Below are 19175 nucleotides of genomic sequence, written 5' to 3' on the forward strand. Positions count from 1 at the left end.
AAACATGCAATCTAAACTCTCAACCCTATTAGACTGTGCAACATCTACATTAAGCAGTTTTTCTCATCCCACTGGACATTGCCATTCATAGTACACAGGTTTCACCCTTGAAATGTGGGCCGGTCTCCTCTGTTGGAGTCTTCAGTCTTCTGAGTATCCTTGTAGCTTGCAGCATAGATGGGGGGGGGGGGGGGGGCGAGGAAAAAAGGTGAAGCATTGGGCCACTGTGTTCTATTTTATACACTTAGTCCATGTACTTGGAGAATAAAAGTCCAGATATATCGGTTGGGCATTGCTGAGTCACCAGGCAAGGCTGAGCAATTCACCTGGTATGGCATTGTGCAAGTGAGTCATTGCAATATAGCTCCCAGATGCAGTTGTGTGTGTTGCTGGACAATGGCTATTGATGGTTGTTGGACACCCACGTGGGCGTTGGTTACTTTCCTTGCTGTTGTTACTGGGGAGCTACTATCTGGCCGATTCCCCAACTTACAGCATGTTTTAGCGACAACCATACAACACAATCTCATAACTTCATATGCTCTAATGACATATATATTTAGACAGAACAACGTATTTCAGCAGATCATAACTTTTTGCCTGATACTTCACGTGGCATGCTTTTATATGCAATATCACAATTTATATATAATGAGGAATATGGAGGTTACAGGATGCTCCTCCCGAGATATAAAATGTCACAGATATGGCAAAACAACAAACTGACAGAACACACAAAGATCTTTGTGTATTGGTCATGTGTTATCAGCTCACTTTTCATGGACCTTGTACTCTCATCATCAAAAGAGGCTCAACAGCTTTCATATACGTTGCCTTTGTTGAATTTTTGGAATCTACTAGAGCAGTGGTTCTGAAACTTTAGCAACCCAAAGACCCCCCTTTTGATTTAATTTTTTTCGTGGACACGCAAGGCCCTCACTCAGCCCCAGGCCCTGCCCCCACTCACCCCATGCCACTCACCCCACACACCCGGCCCACCTCTTTCCACCCCCTCCCACAAGCATGCCCCATTCCTGCTCCTCCCCCTCCCTCCCAGCACCTCCTGTATGCCACTGAACATCTGCTTCTCGGTGTGCAGGAGGCACTGGGAGGGAGGAGGAGGAGTTGATCGGTGGGGCCCATGGACCCCCATTTGAGAAACACTGTCCTCAAGGCACGGAGTCACCAAGTGCTCAAGCAGGCCAGTATATCCAGCATGCAAACGCTCCTCAAACAGAGACACCGCCGCTGGGCTTGGGCATGTATGCCAAATGAATGATGAGTGCATCCCAAAGGACATCCTCTCCGGTGAATTGGCATCTGGAAAAAGATCTAAAGGATGCCCAAAATTGTTTGAGGTCTCACTTTCACACATCCTTGAAAGAAATGGACATGGAAGTGGACAACTGGGAGGATCACACTGAGGATTGCAGCCTTTGGAAACAAGAGCTTAACAAAAGTCTCCAGTGTTACAAAAGGAAGAAGTCCAGTTTAGCGGAGGAGAAAAGAGCTTGTGGAAGGCAGAGACCAAAGGGTGAAAACACCGCCTTTAAATGTGACAGATACGGCAGAGATTGTCTCTCTTGAGTGGATCTCTTCAGCCGTGGCTGCCATAAAACCAACTGAGTAAATTCTTCACTTCTCAGGGGCCCATATCCATGGTCTCTTGAAACTGAAGGATGCCTACTACTTTGGCTAGAAAAGTCATTTTAATCCTGATATTTGTCAGGCTAAAGGGAAATTTTCTGCAAAATTTGAAGACAATTTAGCAAACTGTTTTAGTTACAAAGTATTAAATAAATTAGCTTGCTTTAGTATTTTGACTTCTGTCAGTATTTTATTGGACTCTGAAGCTCAAACATGTTTTTTAACTGTCCCATCAAACTTTCATGCATTCTTTAAGAGTTTAGCTATGTAGAAACTGTATTTGCACAAAATACAGATATATAATATATATTTAACTAACACATCTAAATATATATTTGGATTTGCATTTAGTTTCTTTCTTCCTGGATTTTTCTGTCCCATTTCACTAAAGTGGATGACTTTTTTTTCCCCTCCCCTGTGGCATTTTGCCCATCTTTGGTTTAATTGTTTGTTTCTACTTTTTTCAGAAGCCTGGCTGCCTGGATATATTTATTCTGAATAAATATATTCTGAAAGGAGGAAAACAGGCTAAATTACTGGAAGGAGGCAGAAGGTTAGTTTAGCTTTGTTTTGTTTGTTTTTCATTTGGCTGAGGAGAGATAATAAAATAACCCAGAGAAATTAACAGAAGTAGATAACGTTAATTGAACCGTGGGGGGAGGGGGGCAATTGTGTCAAATGGTGGTAATTTATTCTGTGGAACTGAGGAGAGCCTTAAATGATACACAGATACTTTCTCTTTTCTCTAGAAAATATCATTTTATTCCAATATACTTAATATACCTTGTATTTAGGGAAATTTTTAATATACTTAATATATATGGTAACATAAAATAAGATGAACACTTTGATATTGTGCTTTCAGTAATATATCTTGAGTGATCTTTAGCAACTCTTCTGAGTTTTTATGACTTGCTCAAGGGAAATGCACTTTTCAAAGATCATATGCAATCCCTATGGAGACCTGTAACCTTCCTTAGAGCAACTCACCAGAAACTGATAGGTTGCCCAAAGTACAAGTGAGGTAGCTGGTTTATAATGGTGTAATAATGCCTTAGGAAATATTAATAAGGCTCCTCAGAAAGATGAGTCACTGCCTGAAATCTTTGGTTCAAGTAAGGGGAATATCTGAGGATTATAAACATCTGTAGGAAGTCAGATACTGGCAAGAGTTCATTTAGTCTCGGGCCAGTTTGTTTTCTAGTTCACTGCATAATGAGTTTATTGGAAACTCAAAGGCTAAATCTAGATAAGGGACATATTTCCCAGAATTCAGAGGGGAAAGTATAGATGTCAGTATATGTGTTTACAAATAAATACTATGACAAATTGAAGTGTGGCTTTGATTCTAAAGGGGCTCCCTATTCCTTTGGTCATTCCTGATTGTACTTGTGCAGGTGACAAATAATAAGCAAAATTGTCTTATCACCTGCATGACCAGGCAAGGAAGTAGGCAGTAAAGATGTACCCTAATTTACATTCATGGTCTACCAGTGTCTCAGGACATTGCATGGGGAGAGAACACACAAAGTGGCCTCTACTCACTGTCTCAGGGCTCCTTTTCACTGACCAAAGAAGGGTGCGTGGGTAGGGAGGAGGGGGAAGGATAACTAAAGCAGTTTAAACTGTCCTGTGGAAAAACACAGCGAGACAAGGCAGGGTCAGGGCTGTCCTTACCCATACACAAAGTATGCAGCTGCGTGCTGCTCCAGCCCCAGCCCCACCTCTTTCCACTCGTGCTCCGCCCCAGCCCCATTCCCACTTCACCCCTTCCCCAAAGCCCCCGCCCCTGCTCCACCCCCACTCCACCCCTTCCCCTGACAACTGCAGCAGGGGTCAGGCCTGCACTCACTGTGTGGTGGTATGTGCAGTGACCTGGCCCCAGCCCGCTCCATGCTGCTGGCTTATGCTGGGGGGACGGTTTCCCTCATGCCCCCCCAAGCCTTCTCCTGCCCACCCTACGGATGCCTGGGGCCACCCCCACCCCCTGGGGCGGGGGGGCTGCATAGGGCACCAAAATGGCTAGGGACGGCCCTGGGCAGGGTCAACCCTAGCAAATTGTATAGTGATGACCTTGCCTACCTACCTCCTGGTAAACACTGCAAGTGTCTTGGCTCCACTTAAGATCTTACAGTGAGATAATAATCATGTTTATTATCTCACTGTAAAAACAACTTTTGAAGCCATTAAAACACAGCCTCATACAGGTGAATGTGTAACCCACACACTGCTGGGTGTGGTGTTCTGTCCCATCTAGTGGCATTGAGACCACTTAAAGAGAGAGAGATAAAATGAGTCTGCTCTACAGCCTTCACTAACAGCCAGCTGGCTTTTAGCTCGTGCAGTAGAGGCTCATACATAAGATCCAGAGGTCCCAGGTTCAATCCTGCCCGCTGACGACTAGCGTCTGTCGGCGTTACAAATGCAGGGGTGCTGGAACAATTTGTATAGTGGAGGTGCTGAGACCATCGGACCAAACTGTTAAACCATGTATATGATGGAAGCCACTTCAAGTTAGGGGTGCTTCCACACCTCTAGTACCAGCACCTATGGGGAATGGGCAAATAAGGGGGAGTGAATGGGTGGATCCAAGACTCTGCTGTCCCAATCCCTTTTCCTTACTTTGTCCAGTCCAAAATGATATTTCCATGCTAGGATGTGGAAGTCAAACTGTGGCTACATTTACACTTGGCACTAGGGCTGTGATTCCTGGCTTGCTTAGACATACTTACGCCAGCTCTCAGCCCACCAGCTAAAATTAGTACTGTAGCTGGGATAGCACAAGGAGCAGCGGCATGAGCTAGCTTGTGAGTACAAACCTGCACCAGGGATGTAGTTGGGGCAGGTAGCCCACGCCTCTGCTTGCAACTGCCCATGCTACCGTGGCTATGCCACTATTTTCAGCGCACCAGCTTGATGAGCGCAAATGTGAGTATGTCGGCACGGGCTGGGAATCACAACCCAGCTGCAAGCATAGACGTAGCCTAAGTATGCTAAGCGGCAGTTAAAATCTCTGTGACTGTAAAAGGATATCATCAAGGGTTTCTTTGTTCACAGTGTCTCTAGTGGCCTAGAAATAAAGTTTACCCCTCATTAGCACCTCAACTGCTGCTATGTATTTGGTGGGTCAGACTTACTAGCGAAAATGGGTGAGTAAAAGAAAGCTCACTGGATTTCCAAATGCCTGGGTTGTCCCCTTGCTATAGAGTACTACAAATATCCACTAAAATGTAAAAATATGTGAAAAGTCCCCTATTCCTCTGCAATAAATCAAGATAATGAGCAGCAATAAGTTGTCCTTTGCAGCAGGGAACTTTCCAGTGGCCAACTCCTCATTGCTCCAGATGGAATATTTGTATAATTCTGTTGAATATTGTTGCTTTAAGCAGATCAAAAGGGTATCAGAAGGCAGCCCTTTGCTAGTTCACTGGGATACCCATAGGCTGCATCTATCCTAGCATTGCTCTACCACTGTTGCAGCTCCATTGAGATTATCCAGACTGGGAGCACTAGTATAGACAGGGCTCAGGCATTGTAACCATTCTTGTTTAAATACCCTTGTCTGGAGTAGTTCTAGGTGACACAGAGGTAAAACACCTGAACACTTTTTTTTTTATTATCATCCCACTGTCGGTACCACCAATGCTAATGCATGGTCAGAGATTCTCCCAACTACTACTGTATACAAACCTATAGGTTCTGAGTTTCTTATTTCTACTTATTTTTCTAACATACTGTACTTGAAAAATGGACCTTGAACCACTAATACTAGCTTAAAGGCTGATAAGGGAATGAAAATGACAACTGTACAGAAGCATGAAGAGAGAAGAGGACAGCTGTAGGTTACATGATGGGTGGAGGAACCCACATTTGAAAACTCAAATGAAGAGAAAAGAAGGGAAAAGTGTGTCAAACAAGCAAGAAGATTCTGGAAGCTCAGTTTGGCCATCAAAAGGGCAGTGAGTTTCACAGGAGCTACTTCAATGCTGTTGTATAAATTTAGAAGGAAGGATCATAACTATGGAGAGAAGTCAGGAGAAAGCATGAGGGAGAGGGGAACATGGTGTGGTGTTTAGATGCTGCTTGTAATTATTAGAACTGGGAGCACTGGCTGTTGGGGGTCTGAAAGGACAGGAAAGAGGAAGGAGGGAGGAGGAGTTGAGGAGGCTGAGTGCCAGCTCCCATGAGTGCAGCAGCAGCTTGGTAAAGAGGTTTCCACTTTAAAAATAAAATCCTATTGAAGTTTGTTAGTACCTTGCCTAGTTGCTACAACATTTTTGCGACGAGGATGGATCTTCTGTCTCTGAACCCACCCGCACCCTTTTTACAAAGCCCAGGTGAGCCTCCAATTGCTTTTACTGCCTGGATCCATATGTTTGAGAATTATCTGCTTGCAATCAGTACTACAGAGATTTCTGAAGTAAGAAAGTGTGCTCTGCTAATCCACTGCCTTGGAGCAGAAGGGCAGCATATGTTTTACACTTTTCCCCTTGCAGACAATAAATATGAGACTGCACTCACTGCATTAAAGAACTTTTTTGTGCCAAAAGTGAATGTAGTAGCTAATCGCTACAGATTTCGCCAGTGTGAGCAGAAACCAGGGGAGACTATAATGCTGGCAACTGAGAAGAATGACCCTCATTTGTGTGACTTCATTGAAACTGGGAATTGAAATTGCTTCCCTGAGGAGTCTGATTGTAACTTGTGACTTTGGGAATATGGCAGATGAGATGATTAGAGACCAGCTCATTGAGAAAACAATCATGCTTCATGTAAGAGAATGCTTACGTCTAGAACCACAACTTACACTAGAAAAAGCAATAACCATTGCTACTCAGATTGAGTCAGCTACAGCTGAAGCCAAAATAATGAGCATGGATACAGAAGGCTCAGTCCAGGCTGCGACTCCTTTGCAGAAAAGTTCACTATCACTGCAGATAAACAATTACAAGAGGAAAACTAATGGAAAACCACTGAATCAGCAAATTCAAAATACAGAAAAATCATGCTTTCGCTGTGGATCCCCACAACACCTTGCAAGCTACACAGGATGTGCAGCAAAAGTAGCTCAGTGCAATCATTGCAAAAAGATTGGGCATTTTGCTGAAGTATGTCACAGAAGCCAATTCAATCAACAGATGCATGGAGTTACAATACCAGATGTTACCGTGCTGTGCATGGACAAAATCACTACTGCACATATTCCAGAACAAATAAAGTGCACTGTAAATGTTTCCACCATACCCTCAGGCAAATCACACCCTATTCAGCTAATGTTGGCCACTGTCTCAGCAGTATCTATACTACCTGATTCCATCTCTTTGAATTACTTTAAAGATGTGCCTCTTACTGAACCCAAACTTCACTTGGTGTGCTATTTGAAAAACCATATTTCAGTACATGTCTGCCTGCCAGCAATACTTACTTTTGGTGATTGCTGTGTAACTGCAGAGTTCTACATTGTCCACAAAGGCACTCCTGACCTTGGCAGAGATTTATTGGCTGCTTTAAATCTCAGGGTAGTTAATGGATGAATTGATCCTCCTCAGCAAATGTACTCTTGCAGTACACACACCGGTTTCAGCTGGGACCCAACACCAGGTTGAGGAGAAACTCAGCTGTGCTTATGGGTTTCTGCATAAAGTTAAAATGCGGAATCATGTGATGCCTGTATGACAGAAGTTACGGTGCTTACCATTTTCAGTCAGGGAAGCTGTTTCAGAGGAACTTAGAAAACTTGTTCAAAAAGACATTATTGAAGGGATTGACTCCTCGGAATGGGTTTCACCTATAGTAGTGACGCAGAAGAAGGGTGGAGGCATTAATCTTTGTGTGGACTTAAGGGAGCCAAATAGAGCTATTGTGATTGACAGCCATCCTCTTCCTCACATAGAAGAAGTATTTGCAGAACTCCGTGGAGCAAAGATGTTTTCTACTCTTGATTTGCAGAGTGCATACCACCAGGTTATGTTGTATGAAGATAGCAGAGACCTCACAGCTTTATTACACATGAGAGACCATTTCGTTTTAAACGTGTTCCATACATCTCACATCTGCCCCAAGTGCCTTCCAAAAATGGTATAATTGATTCTGAAGAATCAACATGGAGTTCAGTGCTATCTGGATGATATTATCGTATTTGGAAATACTTCTGAGGAGCATGACAATAACCTGCAGTCTGTGCTAAACTGCATCAGCAAAGCAGGCCTCAAGCTCAATTGGTCCAAATGCAAATTTAGACAAACTGAACTCTCCTTTCTGGGACATACAATTTCACAGGCTGGACTAAAACCTGATCCAGATCGTATCCTGGCAATTACAAATGTTCCTCCTCCAACAGATTTGCAAACCTTACGTTCCTTCTTGGGTCTTACCTCCTGGTATGCAAAATTCATTCCCAATTATGCTTCTGTCATTGAACTGTTATGAGAATTACTACGGAGAAGTTCAGCCTTAGTGTGGACAATGGATGCACAAGCTAGTTTCAAAATGGTGAAAGACTTGATTGTACATAGTCCAGTACTTCCACTATTCAGTCCTGCATTGCCCACACTTGTGACAACTGATGCTTCTGATTATGGACTTGGGGCTGTCCTCACACAACTTCATGAGGAGAACACAGAGAGGACTGTGTCATTTGTTTCAAGGACACTAAGTAATGCTGAGAGAAAATATTCTACAGTTGAAAAAGAAGCACTTGCTTTTGTCTGGGCTACTGAAAAATTGAGAACTTACCTGTGGGGCCGCACGTTCAAGTTGTGCACAGACCACAGCCCTTTGACAATGTTGCTCACCACAAAAGGACTGGGAAGAGCAGGATATCGTATTGCTAGATGGTCTGCAAGACTACTCTTTTTCAATTTTGAACTGGAATATAAGCCTGGAAACCAAAATGTGGTAGCTGATTGCCTTTCTCGCCTGCCTTTGCCTTCACCAGATGGTCCACCGGAGGATGAGGATGTAGTAGTTGCACTTATTACAAGCACTCTTACTGCAGTTACAAGAGAACAATTTCAAGCTGCTTGTTTAGCTTGTCCAATTCAACAAAAACTATGGGAATTTCTGACAAAGAGATGGCCCAGTCACCCTAAACCTTGACCCAGTTTTGCTCTCTGATTTTAGAGTTCGGGATGAACTTTCTTTGCTTGATGGCTGTGTGCTACGAGGTACACACCGGCTACTTGTGCCAGAAGAATTACAGTCAAAACTCCTACACCTGGCACACGATACTCATCAAGGAATTGTCAAAACCAAACACCGACTACGGGATCCGTATTGGTGGCCAGGGATGGACTCTCAATCAGAAGCACTCATAAAATCCTGTGTCACTTGCCAAATGCATGATATGACAGCAGTGACATGTACCCCTCCATCACAGCCTGTTCCTCTTCCTGAATCTGCATGGGAAAAAGTAGCAATTGACATTGTAGGACCCTTTGATACTGCTCCAATTGACTGCCGTTATGCCATCACTTTAACAAGTATTTCAGTAAATGGCCTGAGGTAGCGTTTACATTGAAAATCTCTTCTGCTACAGTAATTAAGTTCCTTTCTTCAATTTTTAGCAGGGAAGGTAACCCCAAAGAACTGGTTTCAGATAATGGTAGTCAATTTACTTCCCTGGAGTTTGAAACTTTTCTAGCAGAGAGGAGCATTTTACACAGAAGGGCATCCCTATATTATCTTCAAGCCAATGAGGAAATAGAACGGTTTAACAGAAGTTTGAAAGAAAGTTTGCAAACGGCTAAACTGGAAGGGTGATTATGGATAACATTCACTACTGATTTCTTAAAAAGAAAAGGAGTACTAGTGGCATAGTACTCCTTTTCTTTTTGCGAATACAGACTAACACAGCTGTTACTCTGAATACTGATTTCTTGCAAGCATACTGGGCTACACGACATGCCACAACGCAAAGATCACCCGCAGAGTTACTGCATGGGAAACAAATGAATACTAAACTAAACATTGCTGGATTGTTAAAGGTATGACCTGAGCCCCCAACCGAGGATGATGTGAGAAATCAGTTGAACAGAACCAAGCAAAATATAAGACTTTCACAGACAAGCGGTGGGGTGCTAAGGAACCAAAGTTTGACTGTGGTTCCTTCGTTAGAATATGAAAACCTGGAATTTTACGCAAAGGGGACCATAAATTCACAGCTCCTCTTAAAATCATAGAGAAGAAGGGATCTTACACCTATCGACTTTCTGATGGGTGGGTATAGAATGTTTCTTATCTTGCACCTGCCTATGCACCAAGAGGAGATTATGCCAACACCCACTCTGCATTGGAAGACTTCACCGTAGTATCAACACAACAAGACATTGCACTGGAACCGGGGTTTGAGAGACAGCCTGTCAGACCCAGACAACCACCTATCTGGATGAGGGACTATGTTATGTAACATCTACAGTGTTTTCAGTGTAATATTTCTGCCAACAGTATAGTGTCTTGTTTCATATTTGTTCCTGTGGTGAGAACAACAATGTTTATTTGAATTGGGAGAGTTTCTTAAGAGAGGAGGGAATGTGGTGTTTAGATGCTGCTTGTAATTATTAGAACTGGGAGCACTGGCTGTTGGGAGTCTGAAAGGACAGGAAGGAGGGGGGAGGAGTTGAGGAGGCTGAGTGAGAGCTCCTGCGGGTGCAGCAGCAGCTTGGTAAAGAGGTTTCCACTTTAAAAACAAAGTCCTGTTGAAGTTTGTTAGTACCTTGCCTGATTTCTACAACACATGGTCAAGTAAAATGGAATGAAGATCTGACAATTTCACAGATTTACTCAGTGCCAAAATTAGAATCTGACAGAAGCAGGATGAGCTATTACCTGTAAATTGACATGAAGGTGTAGACTTGATCCAGCCTATTCCTGCAAGAGGTTAAAACATAACCCTGTACTTGAGGATACTCAAGGGCCAGACTTCTGGATTAAGCGGGAGCAGGTGAAACCCCTCCAGTAGCCATGAGTTACTAGGGATTTTAATGTGCCTGGAACTCTGGAGGAAGGGAGGTCTCAAAGGACTTTTGGAAGGAACAAAACAGGAATAACAAACTCAGTGGAGAAAGAGAAAAGATTTTACACTAGAATTTACTAGGCAGTTGCTGCCATTTAGCTTGAGGTGTTGAAGTTCGCTGTGCCTTGGGATGACATCTGTGGATGATTTGGTCAATTAATCTTGATGTGAGACTCTGAGCTGAATGTTCTGAAAATGTTTAGTCTTCCCAAGCAGAGACAACAGAATCAAGTTGTATAAAGGTAGAGCACTGTCTGCACAGCTTCCCCATTCCCCTTTGAGTGGATGAACCAGACCAGTTCTGCTGCCGAAAGGCCTTCATCAGCCTTCTAGAAAGATACAAGACTTGGTCTTTATTACAGCTAAATGTGTTTGGTTAATTTAACCATCATTTGCACACACATGCTGTCAAGGTTCCTTCCCCACTCTGAACTCTAGGGTACAGATGTGGGGACCTGCATGAAAGACCCCCTAAGCTTATTCTTACCAGCTTAGGTTAAAAACTTCCCCAAGGTACAAACTTTGCCTTGTCCTTGAACAGTATGCTGCCATCACCAAGCGATTTAAACAAAGAACAGGGAAAGAGACCACTTGGAGTCTTCTTCCCCCCTCCCATATCCCCCCTACAGCCTCTTCCCTGGGGAAGGCTTAATAATATTATCCTCACCAATTGGTACAGGTGAACACAGACCCAAACCCTTGGATCTTAAGAACACTGAAAAATCAATCAGGTTCTTAAAAGAAGAATTTTAATTAAAGAAAAGGTAAAAGAATCACCTCTGTAAAATCAGGATGGTAAATACTTTACAGGGTAATCAGATTCAAAACATAGAGAATCCCTCTCGGCAAAACCTTAAGTTACAAAAAGACACAAAAACAGGAATACACATTTCCTCCAGCACAGCAAATTTTACAAGCCAAAACACAAAGAAAACCTAATGCATTTTCTAGCTAGATTACTTTCTAACTTTACAGGAGTTGGAAGGCTTGCATCCTTGACCTGTTCCCAGCAAAGGTATCACACAGACAGACAAAATTTTTTCCCTGCTCCAGATTTGAAAGTATCTTGTTCCCTCGTTGGTCATTTTGGGTCAGGTACGTTAGCTTCTTAACCCTTTTTAGGTGAAAGGATTTTGCCTGTGACCAGGAGGGATTTTATAGCATTGTATACAGAAAGGTGGTTACCCTTCCCTTTATATTTATGACACATGCACTGTAGAGTCTTCCAGCAATAAGCGTGATTGGTGGTAGCTGTAACAGGGCAAAATATGCTACTTCCATGAACTACATGCCCTGGAACACAGTATCAAAATAGCCACGTTATTGGATAATCTCATTTCTTTTTCTTATGTATTTGAACAGGGGTTTTAAAAAATATTTATTCTCTAGGTAGGATTGGGAGAAAAATGTTGTATACATTTTTTATATCAGTATTATGGTGGGGGCACTGTGGTTGATTGGCTGTATTGCAGTATGACCTGGAGGCCCCAATAATGAAACAAGGTTCCCATTGATCTAGGTGCAGTGCACACATAATGAAAAGACTTCATCTGCCCTAAACAGCTTAGAGTCTTAATATAAGAGGAGATGACAGATGGGTAAAACAAACAGAAGTGTAGAGGAAGGCAACAATGAGACAATTCTGAATGGTATTAACAAGCAGCAGTCATGGCACACCACTGGCCTTGGGTCACAGTGCCTGGTATAGCAGTGCTGAGCACCCTATGGTCCTAAAAATGAGCCTGGAAATCTGCTATTCAGAGATGTTCTCGTTCTGCAGCATCCTTAGTCCTAGCCTACCTATATGGTCATACATAGCCCTGCACCCAACCACTTAATCATCTAAATACGTACCTAAACATAACCATGTTTCTCCCCAAACACCTCCACTCCAACATCTCATTTCTTAACAGTGAGCTTTAGTTGACCTAGTTTCCTCCTCTGGTTGCTCTTACTGGGGTTGATCTTCATAACATATCCAGCCCAGTTGCCTCCAGTGTTGCTTGCATTTGCTTCCTAACACTGGGCTTTCAATGGCCTGAGCCCAACCTCATCCTGTTCATATTAATGGATGGATGGACTCTTCAACAACAGCAGAGGTGCTCTCCTCTCTTCCCATATAACAAGACCTCTCTCCCACCGTTTGGAGCATGAGCCTGCTTTCACGTTAACAAGAACTAGACAAGCTCTAAACAAGGGTTTTCCTGGATATGTGGAGTGTGGTACTGTAACTTTAAGAAGCTAAAGTTATGTTACTCAGAGGCTGTTGGAACTGAGACACTGAATGAAGCAGATTTGTCAAGCACTTTGTCTGTGATTACTGAATGCCCCAAGGTACCATGATGAAAAAGAAATTAAGAAAATAGCCTGAGTGGAAGAACAGAGAAGTTAAAATCTCCACTGGAGCTGACGCTCTCTGGAAATGTGAAAGGCAACCAGTGGAAGTTCAAACAGTGATTCATTCTCTATCTGCCAGCAATGAATGCCAGTAAAAAGGAAGACAGACAGAAGGTAATGTTATTTTTTATTTTAGTGCGAGAATAAGAAGCACTGAGCCTTCACTTTTGCCTGAATAGTTCTGAGAAAGGGACCAACCAAAACAGGTTAAGACAGATAAGTCCTAGGACATGAAACCATCAGAACAAATTGACTTACTGCCTCCTGACAACAGTTGTATTGATATCTCAAGGGAGATATCAAGAGAGAGTACAAGGTACCTCAGAGACTAATAGAATATCGTTAGTAAATGTAATTAGTAGGGTGGTTATAAATATTTGAAGGTCTGTATTTATATAAATGTTGATTGTTCATGGTTGTTAAATTTGGCTGGGAAAGGAAGTTGTGGGGACTGTACTTTTTAAGATATTTAACACAGAGGCAATTGAAGCTGAGGTACTGAATGAAGCATATCTCTGTCCAGCAGCTTGTCTCTGAGTGACTGCTAAACACCACACAAAGACCCAAGACACATATGGTGAGTGAGATGGATGGAGGTAAATATGTCTTAATTCACATAGGGCCAATCCAGGGCCCCTTTTAGCTGACACATCAGAGGCTTAATAGACAAACAATTGCTAATGCTTTTCATTTTCATCTACCACAAAGTGACTGAATTTTGACAAACATAAAAATTAAAATATATACGCTACTAGATATCCATATTATGTAAATTGCACTTCATACTGCTTATCCATCTGCCACCATCCGTACTAAGGCTGCTGACTCTTGGTTGTAGGCTACCTATATTTATTCATCTGTTTTACTCACCCATCTCCCAGGTTGTTTGTTTTTTAATTTGACTAGTCCTGCTGCACTTTCTAACTTCTATCCCCTTTCTAACAGCCAGTTAAAATATTTATTTCAGTTGCACCACTCAAGTGATTAAGTGCTGCTCAGTGTGAGCAAGGGTTGCATAATTGAGTGTTATGTCTAGTCAAATGTCTATCCCCTTCTCCTCAGGTCTGGCAAGAGAATTTGGTTTATGATGTTCACTAAAGGTATGTCTACATTCGGAGCTGGGGATGTAAATCCTAGCTGAAGGAGACATACCCACACTAGCTATGACCCAGCTAGTATGCTAAAAACAGAGTGTGGCTAGAGTGACAGCAGGGGCCCAGCTAATAGGCATGTACCTCAGGGTCGCTAGGTAATGTTCCCTCTAATTTTTGACAGGCCGTGTGCGCAAAAAAATGTCTTCTGTGCAAATTGTTTGCTTCTGTGCAAATTTTTGTGCGCGCGGTGTTTTGCAGTGTGCGCAGGGTTTAGGATCTGTGTGCGTGCACACGCGCACAGCTTAGAGGGAACAGTGTGACTAGCTACTTGCACCACTGAAGCTACATTCTACTTTTAGCTATGGCTGTGGCTACACTCTATTCCCAGCACCAAATGTAAACACACCCTAATCTGATAGCAAAGATCCATTAATGTATCTCTACTTGAGAGAAAGTTAAATTGCTTATAGTTTTTTTGTTTGTTTTTTGGGTTTTTTTTTTTTAGTGTTGCATTCAATTTTGCTGTGTTCAGAGGTATAAGTTTCATGTATCTGACTTCTAGTTAACTGCAGATGGTCACGTGTTCAGAGACAGTGTTGTTTAGTCTTTACATAGAAAACACAGGTCTGTGGAAAAAGCTGTTCTTACCACAGTGTTGTTTGCATGTTTAAGAACTTCCTCATTCTTTGTCTGAAATGGCTGCTAACTGCAGGGTAATGTAGTTTTACTATGGAGTAGAAAGATGAGCTTTGTGAAATTACTTTTAACACTGTGTCAGTGTTTGATGTTAAGGTCAATATGTGCCTAAGTTACTTTAAGTAACTGAGTTTGTTGTAATTCCAGTCTGTCACATTCTCTTGCTGCAGATGTGACACTGTACTGTGTAACTTATTTAATTATATAATTATATGTTTACTGACTGTTTGTCTTTATATTAGCAAAAAGAAAAGGAGGACTTGTGGCACCTTAGAGACTAACAAATTTATTTGAGCATAAGCTTTTGTGAGCTACAGCTCACTTCATCGGATGCCTGCAGTGGAAAATACAGTGGGGAGATTTATAGGCACAGAGAACATGAAAAAATGGGTGTTACCATACACACTGTAACAAGAGTGATCAGGTAAAGTGAGTTATTACCAGCAGGAGAGAGAGGGAGGGAGGGAACCTTTTGTAGTGATAATCAAGGTGGGCCATTTCCAGCAGTTGACAAGAAGGTCTGAGGAACAGTGGGGGGGAAATAAACATGGGGAAATAGTTCTACTTTGTGTAACGACCCATCCACTCCCAGTCTTTATTCAAGCCTAAGTTAATTATATCCAGTTTGCAAATTAATTCCAATTAATTAATTCCAGTCTTTATATTGTTGCAGTCATGCTGTGAATATTATATTTAGAATTTTTTCCATTGCTAATAGTTCTGTAACTTACTTGAATTTAATGCAGTATTTTGAAAACCCTGTTAGGATGATGTAAATTTAGAAAGCAAATTGCTTTGGCTTGCATTTTTAGGGACGGATCTTGAAAACTGTACTCATATGAATAAGAATTACTAACATGACCAAGAGTTGCTAGGTCAGACTCTTGTACTTAACTTTGTTTTTTTAAAGGCTGCAGGTCTGTAGTTCTTTAGTCCTTTACCACATGTAGTCATGCTATTGGTGCTTTCAGCTGGTGTCTTTAACCCTTGAGACTACGGATTTATATTGCGTGCATATGACCCTCTTAAACATTTATTTGGCCAGCAGCCTGGAAAAGATCAAAGTTCTATGGGTTAAACTACCTTCGGCAGCCTGGTGAACTGCTATTAGAGGGCAGAAAGCAGAACAAATTTTCTTCATGTGATAACCTCTTTTAAGACGTTACTGATTCAACTTTAAGTAAAGACTCATGCCTTGTGGCAGCAGCGTGTCAGGCGGAAAGTACCGTGAGTAATCAGCTCTGAACATTTTAGGAAAATATTGGGGGACAGTTGAATAATGAAGATATGATGATACAATTATATAGGCAGAGAATAGAACTATAAAATAGTATAAAATTGATCTAAAAATAATCAAATTATAGTTCTTAACCTAAAGTTCCTTTCCCTGTAAGTTTGATAGGATGGTTTGTTAATATTTCCTCATTGAGATTTTTTTTTCAGTTAGTAAACTATGTATAAATGGCAAAAGAGAAATATCCACACTGCTATTAGTGGCATTTATGTTTGTTTTGTAGCTTTAAAATGGAAAATGCAAGGATAAAACTGATATTTGTGCTGAAAGACTATATAATGACTGTAGAATATTTTTTCTCAGCGTTACTTAGTGTCCTTGAAGCAAATGCCACAGTCCTCTCTGTGTTCTCCTCATGAAGTTGTGTGAAGACAGCCCCAAGTCCATAATCAGAAGCATCAGTAGTCACAAGTGTGAGCAATGCAGGACTGAATAGTGCAAGTACTGGTCTATGTACAATCAAGTTCACCGTTTTGAAACTAGCTTGCACTCCAACCCTAACCCCCAACCACAAAGCAGCTATGCAACAGCCCAGTTATAGTATCCAGAGAGAGAACATGTATAGATAAGACTGATAACATCAATGATAACAAACGGGCTTTTGTTTCATCAGCAAATTTTGCCAGCCGGTCTTTGCAGGCTGTTTCGTTTTAGCCTGTTGTCATTGAATGGGCAGTTTCTGATGTGAGTTTTTTTTTTTTTCCCCCAGGGGTGTAGTAGGATCACTCGCACTGTCGCTCTATTCTTCCATGATTTAATATGCCTTCGATGTCTCCTCACTCTGGCGTGACTCAAATCCTCTATCACACATGCGTGGTGCACTTGTGTGTTGGTGGGCAGACAGCTGCTGTATTTTCAACAGTTTTGATCTATTAGTGCTTAAACTGTGGAAGTCTGAACACTGCAGCATTTTAGCTGGACACAGAAACTTTTAATATTAGATATCTTTGTGTATTGTGATAATATTGCAAATCTTTAGACAAACTTGAACCACCCTCTCACCCCCCCCCCCCCGGGGCAGATTAAATTATTTTTTTTGTCTACTGGCAAATCCATAAAAAAGCTGACCAGGCCAGTCAAATACCAGCCAGGCAGTAACCCCAGTTCCATGAGAAACATCACTTCTTTTCTGTTATAAAAAATAAATGCTGTCTCTAGAAAGCCAAATAGGCATCAGAAAGCTGAAGGAGCAAAAGTAGAGGAGGAAATCACATCACCGCAACTAAATTTAAAAAAATTAGCCTTGTTCTGATCATTTTTGTTTCAGTTAGTGAAAACTTGCCCCATTTTGACAGAATTCTGAAGTGAATTCATCAAGGAAGGATGAGGCTTTTGCATTAATGGGTCTCTCAATTTCAACTGGAGAGGAATACAGCACATATTTTTTTCAGTTAGCTGTCAATAATTGGGTAAAACAGTGTTTACAAAATTGTCAATAAATATCAGATAGGATATAACAAATCCAATGTTGAGAATTGTATGGAATAATTGCATGGCTCTGTTCAGCAGCAATTAGGATGCTCAATTATACCATAAAGGCTGCACAGGCTTTCATGGTTTAGCATCCAGCAAGCCTAACTCCTATTCCAAAGACACAAACGTTTACTCATTCTGGTCTCAGGAACTCTGGGTTTCTGGGATTTCATTCCTCAATGGGATTTTGATTGATTTTATTTTGGTAGTTTTATCCTATTTTATAATGTTTATGACACATCACATACTTGCAAACAGTTATTATTCATTTATAGCATCTAGATATTTGTGGGTTTTTTTATTTGCTGTCAAAACTTGATATAAATAAGAATCTTAATAAATGGAAGTCATTGATCAGATATAGCAAAATGCAGCATTGACAGGGGACAAAGGACCTTATCCAAACTCTACTGGACTTAATAGAAAGACTCACTTTTATTTCTATGGGCTTTGGATCATGCCTCAAGTAGGGGGTGGGAGTAATGATATTTGCTTGTCAGGCAAATGATAGTCATCTGAAGTACAGTGGTCATTAATTCAGGGTGATAACTATTGGGCATATATAGGCCTTATTTAAAAATAGCAAATAGTAAGGCTAAGGGTGAGATTTTATACTGTGCCTCTGAGAGGGGAAGAACAGACCTCGCAGCCTAGGAGAAAAGAGGTAGGTGGGGGTGTAAGGTGGTTTTAAATCACATTAGGCCTGGAGAGGAGGCCCCTGGTGTAATTTAGACCTGCCCCAGACACCTAAATTACAGCTGCCTCCTAGGGCTTCCCTATGGGACTCAGTGGTGTCTGAAGAAAAGAAGTACTGGTGGCACCTTAGAGACTAACAAATTTATTTGAGCATAAGCTTTTGTGAGCTACAGCTCACTTCATTGGATGCATGCAGTGGAAAATACAGTGGGGAGATTTTGTATACACAGAGAACATGAAGCAATGGGTGTTACCATACACTCTGTAACAAGAGTGATCAGGTAAGGTGAGCTATTACCAGCAGGAGAGAAAAAAAAAACCTTTTGTAGTGATAATCAAGGTGGGTCATTTCCAGCAGTTGACAAGAACGTGTGAGGAACAGTAGGGGGGGAATAAACATGGGGAAATAGTTTTACTTTGTGTAATGACACATCCACTCCCAACTGCCTTTTAGCTAAGGCTGTAGACCAGACTCATTGTATCTCTCTCTCTCTAAGTGGTCTCAGTGCCACTGTGATCCACAAAGACTGAGACACCTTAGAATGTGATCCACACAAGGCAGAATTCTAGGTGGGGAGCAGCCTAAGCTAGTCATTGGCAGATGCTGACGAGAGGTGTGTTTGCTAAACCCCACTGCTGTCTCAGATAGGTGCCTTCCTGCAGCCTGGATGAAAGCACCTATCTCCGCTTAGCGATCCATGAATGGGAACCCTGTTCCTGGAGTCAGAGGGCTTAGGAGCCTAAGCTGTTTCTTGCAGAATGAGTTACATGCCTGCCTCACTTTACACAAGTCAACCACAGCAGGCAGTGCCTGCTTACAGCCCAGTGGCTAGAACACTTGCCAAAGAGGTAGGAGATCCTGGGT

At 41.9% G+C, this 19175-nt stretch overlaps 1 protein-coding gene across 8 annotated transcripts in view; it reads left to right on the forward strand.

Moving 5' to 3' along the window:
- KYNU (kynureninase) overlaps positions 1-19175 on the forward strand; it is a 181539-nt gene that overhangs the window by 61095 nt on the left and 101269 nt on the right. For 5 of the 8 annotated variants that reach the window (XR_012664351.1, XR_012664350.1, XR_012664349.1 and 2 more), the window contains exon 1: positions 14776-14864. The exons of 1 other annotated variant lie outside the window; for it this stretch is intronic. Coding sequence is in view for 3 of the 7 variants with exons in the window: in XM_048869828.2 (XP_048725785.1) it covers positions 14847-14864 (18 nt within the window). In the remaining 4 variants the exon portion in view is untranslated. Of the gene's footprint in view, positions 1-13570; positions 13635-14775; positions 14865-15844; positions 16075-19175 lie in introns of those variants that run through there. 2 more of the 8 variants (XM_048869829.2, XM_048869830.2) reach the window with 2 other exon arrangements.

This window comes from Caretta caretta, chromosome 11 (assembly GCF_965140235.1).
Source record: "Caretta caretta isolate rCarCar2 chromosome 11, rCarCar1.hap1, whole genome shotgun sequence".
NCBI lineage: Eukaryota > Metazoa > Chordata > Testudines > Cheloniidae > Caretta > Caretta caretta.